Below are 16,797 nucleotides of genomic sequence, written 5' to 3' on the forward strand. Positions count from 1 at the left end.
CTGATATAAAGAAATGAGGATCATTTTGAAATATGTTTTCAAAATGTCCACATATACGTGGTGTATCGGGCCCTCTGTATCGGGATACGTGTTGTATCGGGCCCTCTGTATCGGGATAAGTGTTGTATCGGGCCCTCTGTATCGGGATACGTGGTGTATCGGGCCCTCTGTATCGGGCCCTCTGTATCGGGATACGTGTTGTATCGGGCCCTCTGTATCGGGACACGTGTTGTATCGGGCCCTCTGTATCGGGATACGTGTTGTATCGGGCCCTCTGTATCGGGATAAGTGTTGTATCGGGCCCTCTGTATCGGGATACGTGGTGTATCGGGCCCTCTGTATCGGGCCCTCTGTATCGGGATACGTGTTGTATCGGGCCCTCTGTATCGGGACACGTGTTGTATCGGGCCCTCTGTATCGGGATACGTGTTGTATCGGGCCCTCTGTATCGGGATACGTGTTGTATCGGGCCCTCTGTATCGGGATACGTGTTGTATCGGGCTCTCTGTATCGGGATACGTGTTGTATCGGGCTCTCTGTATCGGGACACGTGTTGTATCGGGCTCTCTGTATCGGGATTCGTGTTGTATCGGGCCCTCTGTATCGGGATACGTGTTGTATCGGGCCCTCTGTATCGGGCCCTCTGTATCGGGCCCTCTGTATCGGGACACGTGTTGTATCGGGCCCTCTGTATCGGGCCCTCTGTATCGGGACACGTGTTGTATCGGGCCCTCTGTATCAGGATACGTGTTGTATCGGGCCCTCTGTATCGGGCCCTCTGTATCGGGACACGTGTTGTATCGGGCCCTCTGTATCAGGATACGTGTTGTATCGGGCCCTCTGTATCGGGACACGTGTTGTATCGGGCCCTCTGTATCAGGATACGTGTTGTATCGGGCCCTCTGTATCGGGACACGTGTTGTATCGGGCCCTCTGTATCGGGATACGTGTTGTATCGGGCTCTCTGTATCGGGACACGTGTTGTATCGGGCCCTCTGTATCGGGACACGTGTTGTATCGGGCCCTCTGTATCGGGATACGTGTTGTATCGGGCCCTCTGTATCGGGACACGTGTTGTATCGGGCTCTCTGTATCAGGACACGTGTTGTATCGGGCCCTCTGTATCGGGATACGTGTTGTATCGGGCCCTCTGTATCGGGATACGTGTTGTATCGGGCTCTCTGTATCAGGATACGTGTTGTATCGGGCCCTCTGTATCGGGACACATGTTGTATCGGGCCCTCTGTATCAGGATACGTGTTGTATCGGGATACATGTTGTATCGGGCCCTCTGTATCGGGACACGTGGTGTATCGGGCCCTCTGTATCAGGATACGTGTTGTATCGGGCCCTCTGTATCGGGACACGTGGTGTATCGGGCCCTCTGTATCAGGACACGTGGTGTATCGGGCCCTCTGTATCAGGACACGTGGTGTATCGGGCCCTCTGTATCGGGATACGTGGTGTATCGGGCCCTCTGTATCAGGATACGTATTGTATCGGGCCCTCTGTATCGGGATACGTGGTGTATCGGGCCCTCTGTATCGGGATATGTGTTGTATCGGGCCCTCTGTATCGGGATACGTGTTGTATCGGGCCCTCTGTATCGGGATACGTGTTGTATCGGGCCCTCTGTATCGGGATACGTGTTGTATCGGGCCCTCTGTATCGGGATACGTGTTGTATCAGGCCCTCTGTATCGGGATACGTGTTGTATCGGGCCCTCTGTATCGGGATACGTGTTGTATCAGGCCCTCTGTATCGGGATACGTGGTGTATCGGGCCCTCTGTATCGGGACACGTGTTGTATCGGGCCCTCTGTATCGGGATACATGTTGTATCGGGCCCTCTGTATCGGGATACGTGGTGTATCGGGCCCTCTGTATCGGGACACGTGTTGTATCGGGCCCTCTGTATCGGGACACGTGTTGTATCGGGCCCTCTGTATCGGGATACGTGTTGTATCGGGCTCTCTGTATCAGGACACGTGGTGTATCGGGCCCTCTGTATCAGGACACGTGGTGTATCGGGCCCTCTGTATCGGGACACGTGTTGTATCGGGCCCTCTGTATCGGGACACGTGTTGTATCGGGCCCTCTGTATCGGGATACGTGTTGTATCGGGCCCTCTGTATCGGGATACGTGTTGTATCGGGCCCTCTGTATCGGGATATGTGTTGTATCGGGCCCTCTGTATCGGGCCCTCTGTATCGGGATACGTGGTGTATCGGGCCCTCTGTATCGGGATATGTGTTGTATCGGGCCCTCTGTATCGGGATACGTGTTGTATCGGGCCCTCTGTATCGGGACACGTGTTGTATCGGGCCCTCTGTATCAGGATACGTGTTGTATCGGGCCCTCTGTATCGGGATACGTGTTGTATCGGGCCCTCTGTATCGGGATAAGTGTTGTATCGGGCCCTCTGTATCGGGACACGTGTTGTATCGGGCCCTCTGTATCGGGATACGTGTTGTATCGGGCCCTCTGTATCGGGCCCTCTGTATCGGGACACGTGTTGTATCGGGCCCTCTGTATCGGGATACGTGTTGTATCGGGCTCTCTGTATCGGGACACGTGTTGTATCGGGCCCTCTGTATCGGGATACGTGTTGTATCGGGCTCTCTGTATCGGGACACGTGTTGTATCGGGCCCTCTGTATCGGGATACGTGTTGTATCGGGCTCTCTGTATCGGGACACGTGTTGTATCGGGCCCTCTGTATCGGGATACGTGTTGTATCGGGCTCTCTGTATCAGGATACGTGTTGTATCGGGCCCTCTGTATCAGGATACGTGTTGTATCGGGCCCTCTGTATCGGGACACGTGTTGTATCGGGCCCTCTGTATCAGGATACGTGTTGTATCGGGCCCTCTGTATCAGGATACGTGTTGTATCGGGCCCTCTGTATCGGGATACGTGTTGTATCGGGCCCTCTGTATCGGGACACGTGGTGTATCGGGCCCTCTGTATCGGGATACATGTTGTATCGGGCCCTCTGTATCGGGATACGTGTTGTATCGGGCTCTCTGTATCAGGATACGTGTTGTATCGGGCTCTCTGTATCAGGATACGTGTTGTATCGGGCTCTCTGTATCAGGATACGTGTTGTATCGGGCTCTCTGTATCAGGATACGTGTTGTATCGGGCCCTCTGTATCAGGATACGTGTTGTATCGGGCCCTCTGTATCGGGATACGTGTTGTATCGGGCCCTCTGTATCGGGACACGTGGTGTATCGGGCCCTCTGTATCGGGATACATGTTGTATCGGGCCCTCTGTATCGGGATACGTGTTGTATCGGGCCCTCTATATCGGGATACATGGTGTATCGGGCCCTCTGTATCAGGATATGTGTTGTATCGGGCCCTCTGTATCGGGACACGTGTTGTATCGGGCCCTCTGTATCAGGATATGTGGTGTATCGGGCCCTCTATATCGGGATACATGGTGTATCGGGCCCTCTGTATCGGGACACGTGTTGTATCGGGCCCTCTGTATCGGGACACGTGTTGTATCGGGCCCTCTGTATCAGGATATGTGGTGTATCGGGCCCTCTGTATCGGGCCCTCTGTATCGGGACACGTGGTGTATCGGGCCCTCTGTATCGGGACACGTGGTGTATCGGGCCCTCTGTATCGGGACACGTGGTGTATCGGGCCCTCTGTATCGGGACACGTGTTGTATCGGGCCCTCTGTATCGGGACACGTGTTGTATCGGGCCCTCTGTATCGGGATACGTGTTGTATCGGGCCCTCTGTATCGGGATACGTGTTGTATCGGGCCCTCTGTATCGGGATACGTGTTGTATCGGGCCCTCTGTATCGGGACACGTGGTGTATCGGGCCCTCTGTATCGGGATACGTGTTGTATCGGGCCCTCTGTATCGGGATACGTGTTGTATCGGGCCCTCTGTATCGGGATACGTGGTGTATCGGGCCCTCTGTATCGGGACACGTGGTGTATCGGGCCCTCTGTATCGGGACACGTGGTGTATCGGGCCCTCTGTATCGGGACACGTGTTGTATCGGGCCCTCTGTATCGGGATACGTGTTGTATCGGGCCCTCTGTATCGGGATACGTGTTGTATCGGGCCCTCTGTATCGGGATACGTGTTGTATCGGGCCCTCTGTATCGGGAGACGTGTTGTATCGGGCCCTCTGTATCGGGACACGTGTTGTATCGGGCCCTCTGTATCGGGACACGTGTTGTATCGGGCCCTCTGTATCGGGATACGTGGTGTATCGGGCCCTCTGTATCGGGATACGTGTTGTATCGGGCCCTCTGTATCGGGATACGTGTTGTATCGGGCCCTCTGTATCGGGACACGTGTTGTATCGGGCCCTCTGTATCGGGACACGTGTTGTATCGGGCCCTCTGTATCGGGCCATGTGTTGTATCGGGCCCTCTGTATCGGGATACGTGGTGTATCGGGCCCTCTGTATCGGGATACGTGTTGTATCGGGCCCTCTGTATCGGGAGACGTGTTGTATCGGGCCCTCTGTATCGGGACACGTGTTGTATCGGGCCCTCTGTATCGGGACACGTGTTGTATCGGGCCCTCTGTATCGGGATACGTGGTGTATCGGGCCCTCTGTATCGGGATACGTGTTGTATCGGGCCCTCTGTATCGGGACACGTGTTGTATCGGGCCCTCTGTATCGGGATACGTGGTGTATCGGGCCCTCTGTATCGGGATACGTGGTGTATCGGGCCCTCTGTATCGGGACACGTGTTGTATCGGGCCCTCTGTATCGGGATACGTGTTGTATCGGGCCCTCTGTATCGGGATACGTGTTGTATCGGGCCCTCTGTATCGGGACACGTGTTGTATCGGGCCCTCTGTATCAGGATACGTGTTGTATCGGGCCCTCTGTATCGGGACACGTGTTGTATCGGGCCCTCTGTATCGGGCCATGTGTTGTATCGGGCCCTCTGTATCGGGATACGTGGTGCATCGGGCCCTCTGTATCGGGATACGTGGTGTATCGGGCCCTCTGTATCGGGATACGTGGTGTATCGGGCCCTCTGTATCGGGATACGTGGTGTATCGGGCCCTCTGTATCGGGATACGTGGTGTATCGGGCCCTCTGTATCGGGACATGTGGTGTATCGGGCTCTCTGTATCGGGATACGTGGTGTATCGGGCCCTCTGTATCGGGATATGTGTTGTATCGGGCCCTCTGTATCGGGATACGTGTTGTATCGGGCCCTCTGTATCGGGATATGTGTTGTATCGGGCCCTCTGTATCGGGACATGTGTTGTATCGGGCCCTCTGTATCGGGATACGTGGTGTATCGGGCCCTCTGTATCGGGACATGTGGTGTATCGGGCACTCTGTATCGGGATACGTGTTGTATCGGGCCCTCTGTATCGGGACATGTGGTGTATCGGGCCCTCTGTATCGGGATACGTGTTGTATCGGGCCCTCTGTATCGGGATACGTGGTGTATCGGGCTCTCTGTATCGGGATACGTGTTGTATCGGGCTCTCTGTATCGGGATACGTGTTGTATCGGGCTCTCTGTATCAGGATATGTGTTGTATCGGGCTCTCTGTATCGGGACATGTGCTGTATCGGGCCCTCTGTATCGGGACATGTGCTGTATCGGGCCCTCTGTATCAGGATATGTGTTGTATCGGGCCCTCTGTATCGGGATACGTGTTGTATCGGGCCCTCTGTATCGGGATACGTGGTGTATCGGGCCCTCTGTATCGGGACACGTGGTGTATCGGGCCCTCTGTATCGGGACACGTGTTGTATCGGGCTCTCTGTATCGGGACACGTGTTGTATTGGGCTCTCTGTATCAGGATATGTGTTGTATCGGGCCCTCTGTATCAGGATATGTGTTGTATCGGGCTCTCTGTATCAGGATATGTGTTGTATCGGGCTCTCTGTATCGGGACACGTGTTGTATCGGGCTCTCTGTATCGGGACACGTGTTGTATTGGGCCCTCTGTATCGGGATACGTGTTGTATCGGGCCCTCTGTATCAGGATATGTGTTGTATCGGGCTCTCTGTATCGGGACACGTGTTGTATTGGGCTCTCTGTATCAGGATACGTGTTGTATCGGGCCCTCTGTATCGGGATACGTGTTGTATCGGGCCCTCTGTATCGGGATACGTGTTGTATCGGGCCCTCTGTATCGGGACACGTGGTGTATCGGGCCCTCTGTATCGGGATACGTGTTGTATCGGGCCCTCTGTATCGGGATACGTGTTGTATCGGGCCCTCTGTATCGGGACACGTGGTGTATCGGGCCCTCTGTATCAGGATACGTGTTGTATCGGGCCCTCTGTATCGGGATACGTGTTGTATCGGGCCCTCTGTATCGGGACACGTGGTGTATCGGGCCCTCTGTATCAGGATACGTGTTGTATCGGGCCCTCTGTATCGGGACACGTGTTGTATCGGGCCCTCTGTATCGGGATACGTGTTGTATCGGGCCCTCTGTATCGGGATACGTGTTGTATCGGGCTCTCTGTATCGAGATAAGTGTTGTATCGGGCCCTCTGTATCGGGACACGTGTTGTATCGGGCCCTCTGTATCGGGACACGTGTTGTATCGGGCCCTCTGTATCGGGACACGTGTTGTATCGGGCCCTCTGTATCAGGATATGTGGTGTATCGGGCCCTCTGTATCGGGCCCTCTGTATCGGGACACGTGGTGTATCGGGCCCTCTGTATCGGGACACGTGGTGTATCGGGCCCTCTGTATCGGGACACGTGGTGTATCGGGCCCTCTGTATCGGGACACGTGTTGTATCGGGCCCTCTGTATCGGGCCCTCTGTATCAGGACACGTGGTGTATCGGGCCCTCTGTATCGGGACACGTGTTGTATCGGGCCCTCTGTATCAGGACACGTGTTGTATCGGGCCCTCTGTATCGGGATACGTGTTGTATCGGGCCCTCTGTATCGGGACACGTGTTGTATCGGGCCCTCTGTATCAGGACACGTGTTGTATCGGGCTCTCTGTATCGGGACACGTGTTGTATCGGGCCCTCTGTATCGGGACACGTGTTGTATCGGGCCCTCTGTATCAGGACACGTGTTGTATCGGGCCCTCTGTATCGGGATACGTGTTGTATCGGGCCCTCTGTATCGGGACACGTGTTGTATCGGGCCCTCTGTATCGGGACACGTGTTGTATCGGGCCCTCTGTATCGGGATACGTGTTGTATCGGGCCCTCTGTATCGGGATACGTGTTGTATCGGGCCCTCTGTATCGGGATACGTGTTGTATCGGGCCCTCTGTATCGGGATACGTGGTGTATCGGGCCCTCTGTATCGGGATACGTGGTGTATCGGGCCCTCTGTATCGGGATACGTGGTGTATCGGGCCCTCTGTATCGGGACACGTGTTGTATCGGGCCCTCTGTATCGGGACACGTGTTGTATCGGGCCCTCTGTATCGGGATACGTGTTGTATCGGGCCCTCTGTATCGGGAGACGTGTTGTATCGGGCCCTCTGTATCGGGACACGTGTTGTATCGGGCCCTCTGTATCGGGACACGTGTTGTATCGGGCCCTCTGTATCGGGATACGTGGTGTATCGGGCCCTCTGTATCGGGATACGTGTTGTATCGGGCCCTCTGTATCGGGATACGTGTTGTATCGGGCCCTCTGTATCGGGACACGTGTTGTATCGGGCCCTCTGTATCAGGATACGTGTTGTATCGGGCCCTCTGTATCGGGACACGTGTTGTATCGGGCCCTCTGTATCGGGCCATGTGTTGTATCGGGCCCTCTGTATCGGGATAAGTGGTGTATCGGGCCCTCTGTATCGGGATACGTGGTGCATCGGGCCCTCTGTATCGGGATACGTGGTGTATCGGGCCCTCTGTATCGGGATACGTGGTGTATCGGGCCCTCTGTATCGGGACATGTGGTGTATCGGGCTCTCTGTATCGGGATACGTGTTGTATCGGGCCCTCTGTATCGGGATACGTGTTGTATCGGGCCCTCTGTATCGGGACACGTGTTGTATCGGGCCCTCTGTATCGGGATACGTGTTGTATCGGGCCCTCTGTATCGGGATATGTGTTGTATCGGGCCCTCTGTATCGGGACATGTGGTGTATCGGGCACTCTGTATCGGGATACGTGTTGTATCGGGCCCTCTGTATCGGGACATGTGGTGTATCGGGCCCTCTGTATCGGGATACGTGGTGTATCAGGCCCTCTGTATCGGGATACGTGGTGTATCGGGCCCTCTGTATCGGGACATGTGGTGTATCGGGCCCTCTGTATCGGGATACGTGTTGTATCGGGCCCTCTGTATCGGGATACGTGGTGTATCGGGCCCTCTGTATCGGGACACGTGTTGTATCGGGCCCTCTGTATCGGGACATGTGCTGTATCGGGCCCTCTGTATCGGGACATGTGCTGTATCGGGCCCTCTGTATCGGGATACGTGGTGTATCGGGCCCTCTGTATCGGGACACGTGGTGTATCGGGCCCTCTGTATCGGGACACGTTTTGTATCGGGCTCTCTGTATCGGGACACGTGTTGTATTGGGCTCTCTGTATCAGGATATGTGTTGTATCGGGCCCTCTGTATCGGGACACGTGGTGTATCGGGCCCTCTGTATCGGGACACGTTTTGTATCGGGCTCTCTGTATCGGGACACGTGTTGTATTGGGCTCTCTGTATCAGGATATGTGTTGTATCGGGCCCTCTGTATCAGGATATGTGTTGTATCGGGCTCTCTGTATCGGGACACGTGTTGTATCGGGCTCTCTGTATCAGGATATGTGTTGTATCGGGCTCTCTGTATCGGGACACGTGTTGTATTGGGCTCTCTGTATCAGGATACGTGTTGTATCGGGCCCTCTGTATCGGGATACGTGTTGTATCGGGCCCTCTGTATCGGGACACGTGGTGTATCGGGCCCTCTGTATCAGGATACGTGTTGTATCGGGCCCTCTGTATCGGGACACGTGTTGTATCGGGCCCTCTGTATCGGGATACGTGTTGTATCGGGCCCTCTGTATCGGGATACGTGTTGTATCGGGCCCTCTGTATCGGGATACGTGGTGTATCGGGCCCTCTGTATCGAGATACGTGTTGTATCGGGCTCTCTGTATCGGGCCCTCTGTATCGGGACATGTATTGTATCGGGCCCTCTGTATCGGGCCCTCTGTATCGGGCCCTCTGTATCGGGCCCTCTGTATCGGGCCCTCTGTATCGGGCCCTCTGTATCGAGGCCACTGCATTAGTTCTGAATGACTGTCCAGGATCCAAAGCTCTTGTTTTACACGTGAAAGGACGTTTACAGATCCTGTTCCCAGGCCCATATGTCTCTGTTCCTTGTTGCCTCCTCTCCCTCCTCTCTCTCCTCTCTCTCCTCTCCCTCCTCTCTCTCCTCTCTCTCCTCTCTCTCCTCTCTCTCCTCTCCCTCCTCTCCCTCCTCTCTCTCCTCTCTCTCCTCTCCCTCCTCTCTCTCCTCTCTCTCCTCTCTCTCCTCTCCCTCCTCTCTCTCCTCTCCCTCCTCTTCCTCCTCTCCCTCCTCTCTCTCCTCTCCCTCCTCTCTCTCCTCTCTCTCCTCTCCCTCCTCTCTCTCCTCTCTCTCCTCTCTCTCCTCTCCCTCCTCTCTCTCCTCTCTCTCCTCTCCCTCCTCTCTCCCTCCTCTCCCTCCTCTCTCTCCTCTCTCTCCTCTCTCTCCTCTCCCTCCTCTCTCTCCTCTCTCTCCTCTCTCTCCCCTCTCTCCTCTCTCCCCTCTCTCTCCTCTCTCTCCTCTCTCTCCTCTCTCTCCTCTCCCTCCTCTCCCTCCTCTCCCTCCTCTCTCTCCTCTCCCTCCTCTCTCTCCTCTCTCTCCTCTCTCTCCTCTCCCTCCTCTCTCTCCTCTCTCTCCTCTCTCTCCTCTCCCTCCTCTCCCTCCTCTCTCTCCTCTCCCTCCTCTCTCTCCTCTCCCTCCTCTCTCCCTCCTCTCTCTCCTCTCTCTCCTCTCCCTCCTCTCTCTCCTCTCCCTCCTCTCTCTCCTCTCTCCTCTCCTCTCCCTCCTCTCTCTCCTCTCCCTCCTCTCTCTCCTCTCCTCTCCCTCCTCTCTCTCCTCTCCCTCCTCTCCCTCCTCTCCCTCCTCTCTCTCCTCTCCCTCCTCTCCCTCCTCTCTCTCCTCTCTCTCCTCTCCCTCCTCTCTCTCCTCTCTCTCTCCTCTCTCTTCTCTCCCTCCTCTCTCTCCTCTCTCCTCTCTCCTCTCCCTCCTCTCCCTCCTCTCCCTCCTCTCTCTCCTCTCCCTCCTCTCTCTCCTCTCCCTCCTCTCTCTCCTCTCTCTCCTCTCCCTCCTCTGTGTCTCTCTCTATTCTGGGCGTCGGTCTATTTTTACCCTGTTGTGATGGATGAGGCCTGACTTTACTCAGAACCAGCGAAGAGGAAACCAATCAAACTTTAATATAGAGACCGCACCGTAAAACTACACCACTGTGAAACTCGACCTCAGTCCAGTCGTGGATTCAGGAAACTTCACGTCCACATTATTGAATTCTAACATATTAAAGAGATTGAGTGCTTCATTACGAATACTTTGACATCAAAATGACCGAGGAATGAGGGAAAATATTCAAAAGCAGGTTGATAAAACGGGCCACAGTGGAAGCGTTTAAGACTTTTGTATTTTGGACAAACTTTAGCGATAAAAAGGGTGGGCACAGTGTCAAACCGGCGTAGTGCAGGTAATTGGCTTGTTGCACGGTATGGCTACGCTAGTTCCTCTGAGCTGAAGCTGTGGGCGCGAGTACTTCCTGTTCGTGTTCATTTCCATTAAGATGAGCTCAGACCAGTGAGTTTTTGGTAGAAATATTTCCATAGAGGAGACGTTTGTGTTTCTGAGGATCAGTGTGTTTGTCTTGAAGCTAAAGGCTAATCTAACCTCTTAACTCCCGCCTGAACCGAGAGGATCTTTTTCCTCACGTCACATTTTTTTCCCATCATTTTTGTCACTTTTTTGTCAAATTTTTTTTTCTTCATTTTTTTGTCAAATTTTTGTCATTTTTTTGTCACATTTTTGTCACATTTTTGTCATTTTTTTGTCATTTTTTTTCCAAATTTTTTCCACATTTTTGTCACATTTTTGTCATTTTCTTGTCATTTTTTTCCCATATTTTTGTCACATTTTTGTCATTTTTTTGTCATTTTTTTCCCACATTTTTGTCACATTTTTGTCATTTTTTTCCCACATTTTTGTCACATTTTTGTCACATTTTTGTCACATTTTTGCCACTTTTTTGTCATTTTTTTCCCACATTTTTGTCACATTTTTGTCATTTTTTTGTCATTTTTTTCCCACATTTTTGTCACATTTTTGTCATTTTTTTGTCATTTTTTTCCCACATTTTTGTCACATTTTTGTCATTTTTTTGTCATTTTTTTCCCACATTTTTGTCACATTTTTGTCATTTTTTTCCCACATTTTTGTCACATTTTTGTCACATTTTTTTCCACATTTTTGTCACATTTTTGTCATTTTTTTTCCACATTTTTGTCACATTTTTGCCACATTTCCACCATTGTTTTCGTCGAGAAAATGTGCTCGGTTCAGGTGGGAGTTAAGGGGTTAATGCATTAAACAACTTGAAATAGTGCCTTTATATATATATTTTTCATAGCATGTTAGCCTTTAGCATCAATCCTTCATGATCACAGGCGTCTCTGATCTGAACTCGTTACATCATGATTTGAACACAATAAATGATCATCTACCGGGAACTCACCGCCCACAACGTAATCTTTAGAAAATATGATTATTATTCCAGGAAAAGAAAACAGACAGGAAGTCCCGGCGCTCACACCTTCAGGTCAGAGGAGCTAGCATAGCCACACCGTGCAACAGGCCGATTTGAGCGCTGCTTACGTAGTAGAGCATGTCGGTCCAGCCCTCCATGGTGATGCACTGGAAGACGGTGAGCACGGCGAACAGGATGTTGTCGAACTGCGTGATGCCGAAGTTGGGGCCGAGCCAGCCGCCCCGGCAGACGGTGCCGTTGGGGCAGAGGCGCGACGGCAGCTCGGTGCCACAGGGGCGCTCTTCGTCCATCACCTCGTCTGAGAAACACACGAAGAAGACGTTATCCCTGCTCCCACTGAGGTCCCAATGAAGGCAACGTCCTCCTCCGTAAACTTCACCAAGATGGAAATACTTCACTGGAGGAGACGTCTGTGAGAAACTGTCAGGGCTTTTTCTTAGCTTGGTCAGTAATTAGCTAATTCACTCATTTACATTTCCTTGAGTAAAGAGAAGTTATATCAGAATTGAACAGATGCCATTTTATTTTTTCCATTTTCACAAACAGCCCGTGTCCTAAAGCTCCTCAGTGCTTGTGCTTTGTTCATTTGTGTATTTTTATTCAACAACAGTATTGAGATGTGTCTTATTACTGCAGATAAACGCTCTCTTTTCTCTTTTACTTCAGCTCCGTGTGGATTTTCTCGAGTGTTTATAGAAACTTATCCAGAAGCTTCAGCGTTTGGATTGTTTTGCTGCAGCTCATTTTCTCTCAATATAAACATGCTGTATCCCTTTATTTGGATTTTCCAAGGACTTTTTAGTCACGTAAGAATCACCAGAACTGCTAGCCGCGAGCTAGCAACTTTAGCAAGATTAGCAACATCAGCATCAGTAGCAACATTAGCAACATTAGCAACATTATAATAATAATAATAATAATGCATTGGTTTTATATAGCGCTTTTCTGGACACTCAAAGACGTTTTACATTGCACTATTCGTTCACTCCATACTCGGTGGTGGTAAACTACTATTGTAGCCACAGCTGCCCTGGGGTAGACTGACGGAAGCGAGGCAACCAGTCTGCGCCATCGGCCCCTCCGACCACCACCAACCACTCACTCACTACATTCGCTAGGCTTCCTGGTGTTACCAAACGGTCTCCCATCCAAGTACCGACCAGGCCCTTCCCTGCTTAGCTTCCAAGGTCTGACGGGATTGGGCATCGCAAAGGCGGTATGAACATTAGCAACATTAGCATCATTAGCATCATTAGCATCATTAGCAACATTAGCATCATCAGCCTGTATGTTGTAAACCCTGCAGACGTTTAGCTCTGGTTAAATCAGCTCAGACTCTGGTTCTGGGAGTGTCGTCTGTAATAAAGTCAGCTCTATGTGGATTATTGGATTTACACTAAACTATTCTCCAGTTTGTTGCTCTTTCCTCTCCTCAGTGGAGCTGCTCCTGTCGGAGCGCCGGACACACGGCAGGGGGTATCGGCTTCTGGTATCGGGACCTCGTGAATGAGTACGAGTATGAGTATCGGCCCGATACCTGTGCATCCCTAAGAACTGTAGCTGTTTTAGCCTTGAAGCTAAAGGCTAACGTCAATTTAACGCTAGCAAATAGTAAAATAACTCCCACATCAGAGCTCATTTTCATCAAACACATTCCGCTTGACGTATTTTTAACTTTACATCTGTTTTTAAATCTTTTCTATGTTTAATTTGTGTTCAAATGTGGAGAGAATGGAGGTTAGCGAATAGAAAAAGGCACTAAAACTAATTAGCATTAAAGGCACTTAATAACACAGGAAAGAAGCACATCCTCATGAATCAGCAGGTGGAGCTGAGCGTGCTGAGCTCTTGACCGTTTCAAAGAGACAGCAGAACCTTCAGAACCTTCAGAACCTTCAGAACCTTCAGAACCTTCAGAACCTTCAGAACTCTAAAGCTCTGCACAGGAGACTCACGGGTGACTTCGTCGAAGCACGTGGTGTGGAACTTCCCCATGTAGAACTCCAGTCCGATGATGGCGAACATGAGGATGGCCACGAACAGGAGCAGGCCGATCTGCAGCAGAGGGATCATGGCCTTCATGATGGACTTGAGCACCACCTGCAGGCCTGGAGGAGACAGCGCGGTTAGAGCAGCCCCGTGTGTGGGTCATGGTGCAGCGGAGGAGAATGTACTGACTGGGGATTCCAGAGACGAGTTTGAGCGGCCGCAGCACTCGCACCGCCCTGAGCGTCCGCAGGTCCAGCTGAGAGCCCACCGACGACAGGATCCTGCACAGAACATCACCAAACATCACCAAACATCATCACCAAACACTCGCACCGCCCTGAGCGTCCGCAGGTCCAGCTGAGAGCCCACCGACGACAGGATCCTGCACAGAACATCACCAAACATCATCACCAAACATCATCACCAAACACTCGCACCGCCCTGAGCGTCCGCAGGTCCAGCTGAGAGCCCACCGACGACAGGATCCTGCACAGAACATCACCAAACATCACCAAACATCACCAAACATCCAAACATGAGCACCAAACATGCGTCCGCAGGTCCAGCTGAGAGCCCACCGACGACAGGATCCTGGACAGAGGCAGGCAGAACATCACCAAACATCACCAAACATCACCAAACATGATCACCAAACATCCAAACATGATCACCAAACATGTCGTAATGTAAGAGAGAAAAGATTAGGTCAGGAATCTACAATGGCCGAGAGCGCCCTCTGAAGGTCAACATGGTCAATATGCGGATTTTACATCATCGGCTATCGGACAATATCATCCTGACAAAAGGCTGCTTGAAAGAGCTCAGTCAGAGCTTCATCATGAGCAACACCTTCCTCTTCCTCAGAAACATCGCTGTGAAAGTCTGTTCATCTCAGATCGAGTTTTATATATTTATGTGATTACGTTTGTTTGGAATCTGCTGATTTTTGTCTTTCGAACAAGCTCCTTATATATGAACGTCCTGATTAAATCAGCCTCTGTGTCTAATACAGCGCCCCCTGGTGTCACAGTTCAACACTGACATATGTTACAGTTTAGAAGCTTCACACATCGGCCTCACTAAACCTCTAGCGCCCTCTGCAGGTCTCTCTCACCCGGGACAGGACTCTCCCTCAGGCAGGACGTCCCGGTCCACCCAGACCACATGACCAGCCTCCCCCTCTGCCTCCAGACCATAATAATACATCATAAAACACTACAGGCCTGTTTCTCAAAGCTGTGGACATGTTTCATTCACGCCACACTCGGTGGTGGTTAGCGACTACTGTAGCCACAGCTGCCTTTGGGGCAGACTGACGGAAGTGAGGCCTCGGTCCCTCCGACCGTCACCAACTCACTCACACTGCAATCTTTCTGGCCTCCGTGTTTGTCGGGACACATGAAAGGCCTCGAGCCGGAATCAAACCCACGACCTTCTCACTGTGAAGCACTAGTGCTAACCACTGTGCCACCGTGCCGGCACTATACTATATATACTATATATGTATACTATACTATACTGTATATATTATACTGTACTGTACTATACTATACTATATATACTATACTGTACTATATATACTATACTGTACTATATATATTATACTGTACTATACTGTACTATATATATTATACTGTACTCTCCGCAGAGCAGCGCTGAGAGCCGCCGTGTCCCGGGACGCTCGGGTGTGAGGGACAGATTGAAAAGCGCCACAGCAGAGTGTGACACAGGTGTGACAGAGCGCAGTGCTCAGGGGAACCTCTGGGAGGCGCCGCGGGGCAGGGCCGACGGGGGCGGAGCCGACAGGGGCAGAGCCCACGGGGGCGGAGCCGACGGGGGCAGAGCCCACGGGGGCGGAGCCGACGGGGGCAGCACCTCCGGGAAACACCTGCTGATCAGAGGAGCTCTCCACGGGACAGAGGGCTGTTACCAACATCACTGACCTCCGAAAGTCATGTGATCATGTGAGTCAGAGCAGGAGAGACGGCGCCACCTGCTGTCCTGGAGTGGCATTATCAGCCAAACACATGAAAACAAACTTTTGTCTCTAAATGCAGTGAAGTGTTTCAAAGTGGAGCAAAAGTAATGTTTCTTCACAAAATACTACTCGAGTAAAAGTACAGGCCCTCAGTACTTCCTCCCTTCGCCCGGCGTGCCCCCGCCGTGGCACAGTGGTTATCCCGTCCCCTCCCGGCCCCCGGTCTTCTCCCGTCGCCAGGGCAACAGCAGCTCGTCCTCCCCGGCGTCTCCACGGTAACGCTCTCATTCACAAAGCGTTACCGCGGCAACAGAGTCAGGGCCTCATTGATGGAATCTCGCTCCTCGACGCCGCATCGGGAGGGTGACCCGAAAACAGAACAGAGGGAGAGGCGGGTACGAGAGGCGGGTACGAGGGGGAGAGGCGGGTACGAGAGGGCGGGTACGAGAGGGAGAGGCTGGTACGAGGGGGAGAGGTGTTTGGGGAGGTGTTTTTCGGGGACAGTTGCAGGTCAGAGAGAGAGCGAGAGGGAAACTGGCCCAGGACGAGCGGGTTTAGGGAGGCCACACACTGCGGGTGAAGAGGTTAAAGAGCGAGAACTGAAGAGTGAGTTACCCAGTTATCCAGAGTGTTGCTGATTTCTGGAGATATTTTTTTTGTAATTCATGCAGTTCTTATATTTGAAGAGTTTCGTGGCGCAAGGCTAGTGCATGTCTATGGTATCAGCTAGCCTGCATTAAAAACAGTGTGACCCGCTCCACAGAGCACCTGAGGCAAATCACTGATAACACCAGACTAACCATATACATGTCTGTGTCCATAGAGTCATGTTTGGAATATAACTGACCTGCATCACATGAATGATCACATTCTGAGGGACTATTTTCTTGCAGATCACTCCGCCGCTGCGTAGCTTATACCAGTGTTTTTCAACCACTGCGCCGTGAGATATTGTCTGGTGAGCCTTGGAAAATGATCCAATTTCACTTAGTTGTTTTTTTTTAAAAGAAATTCATTATTATCCGCAAATAATGTATCGTTTTCGAGTGTCTGTGCTTCTAGAGTAGAGTAACCATGTAATAAATACTC

General features: G+C 52.1%; 1 protein-coding gene across 1 annotated transcript in view; it reads right to left on the reverse strand.

The window, feature by feature from the left end:
* cacna1ab (calcium channel, voltage-dependent, P/Q type, alpha 1A subunit, b) overlaps window positions 1-16,797 on the reverse strand; it is a 217,067-nt gene that overhangs the window by 135,970 nt on the left and 64,300 nt on the right. The window contains exons 4-6 of the mRNA XM_079553243.1: window positions 13,920-14,011; window positions 13,697-13,849; window positions 11,849-12,039 (exon numbers count right to left, since the gene is read on the reverse strand). Coding sequence (XP_079409369.1) covers window positions 11,849-12,039; window positions 13,697-13,849; window positions 13,920-14,011 — 436 coding nt within the window. The remainder of the gene's footprint in view (window positions 1-11,848; window positions 12,040-13,696; window positions 13,850-13,919; window positions 14,012-16,797) is intronic.

This window comes from Gobius niger (genome assembly GCF_951799975.1).
Source record: "Gobius niger genome assembly, chromosome: 3".
Taxonomy (NCBI): Eukaryota; Metazoa; Chordata; class Actinopteri; order Gobiiformes; family Gobiidae; genus Gobius; species Gobius niger.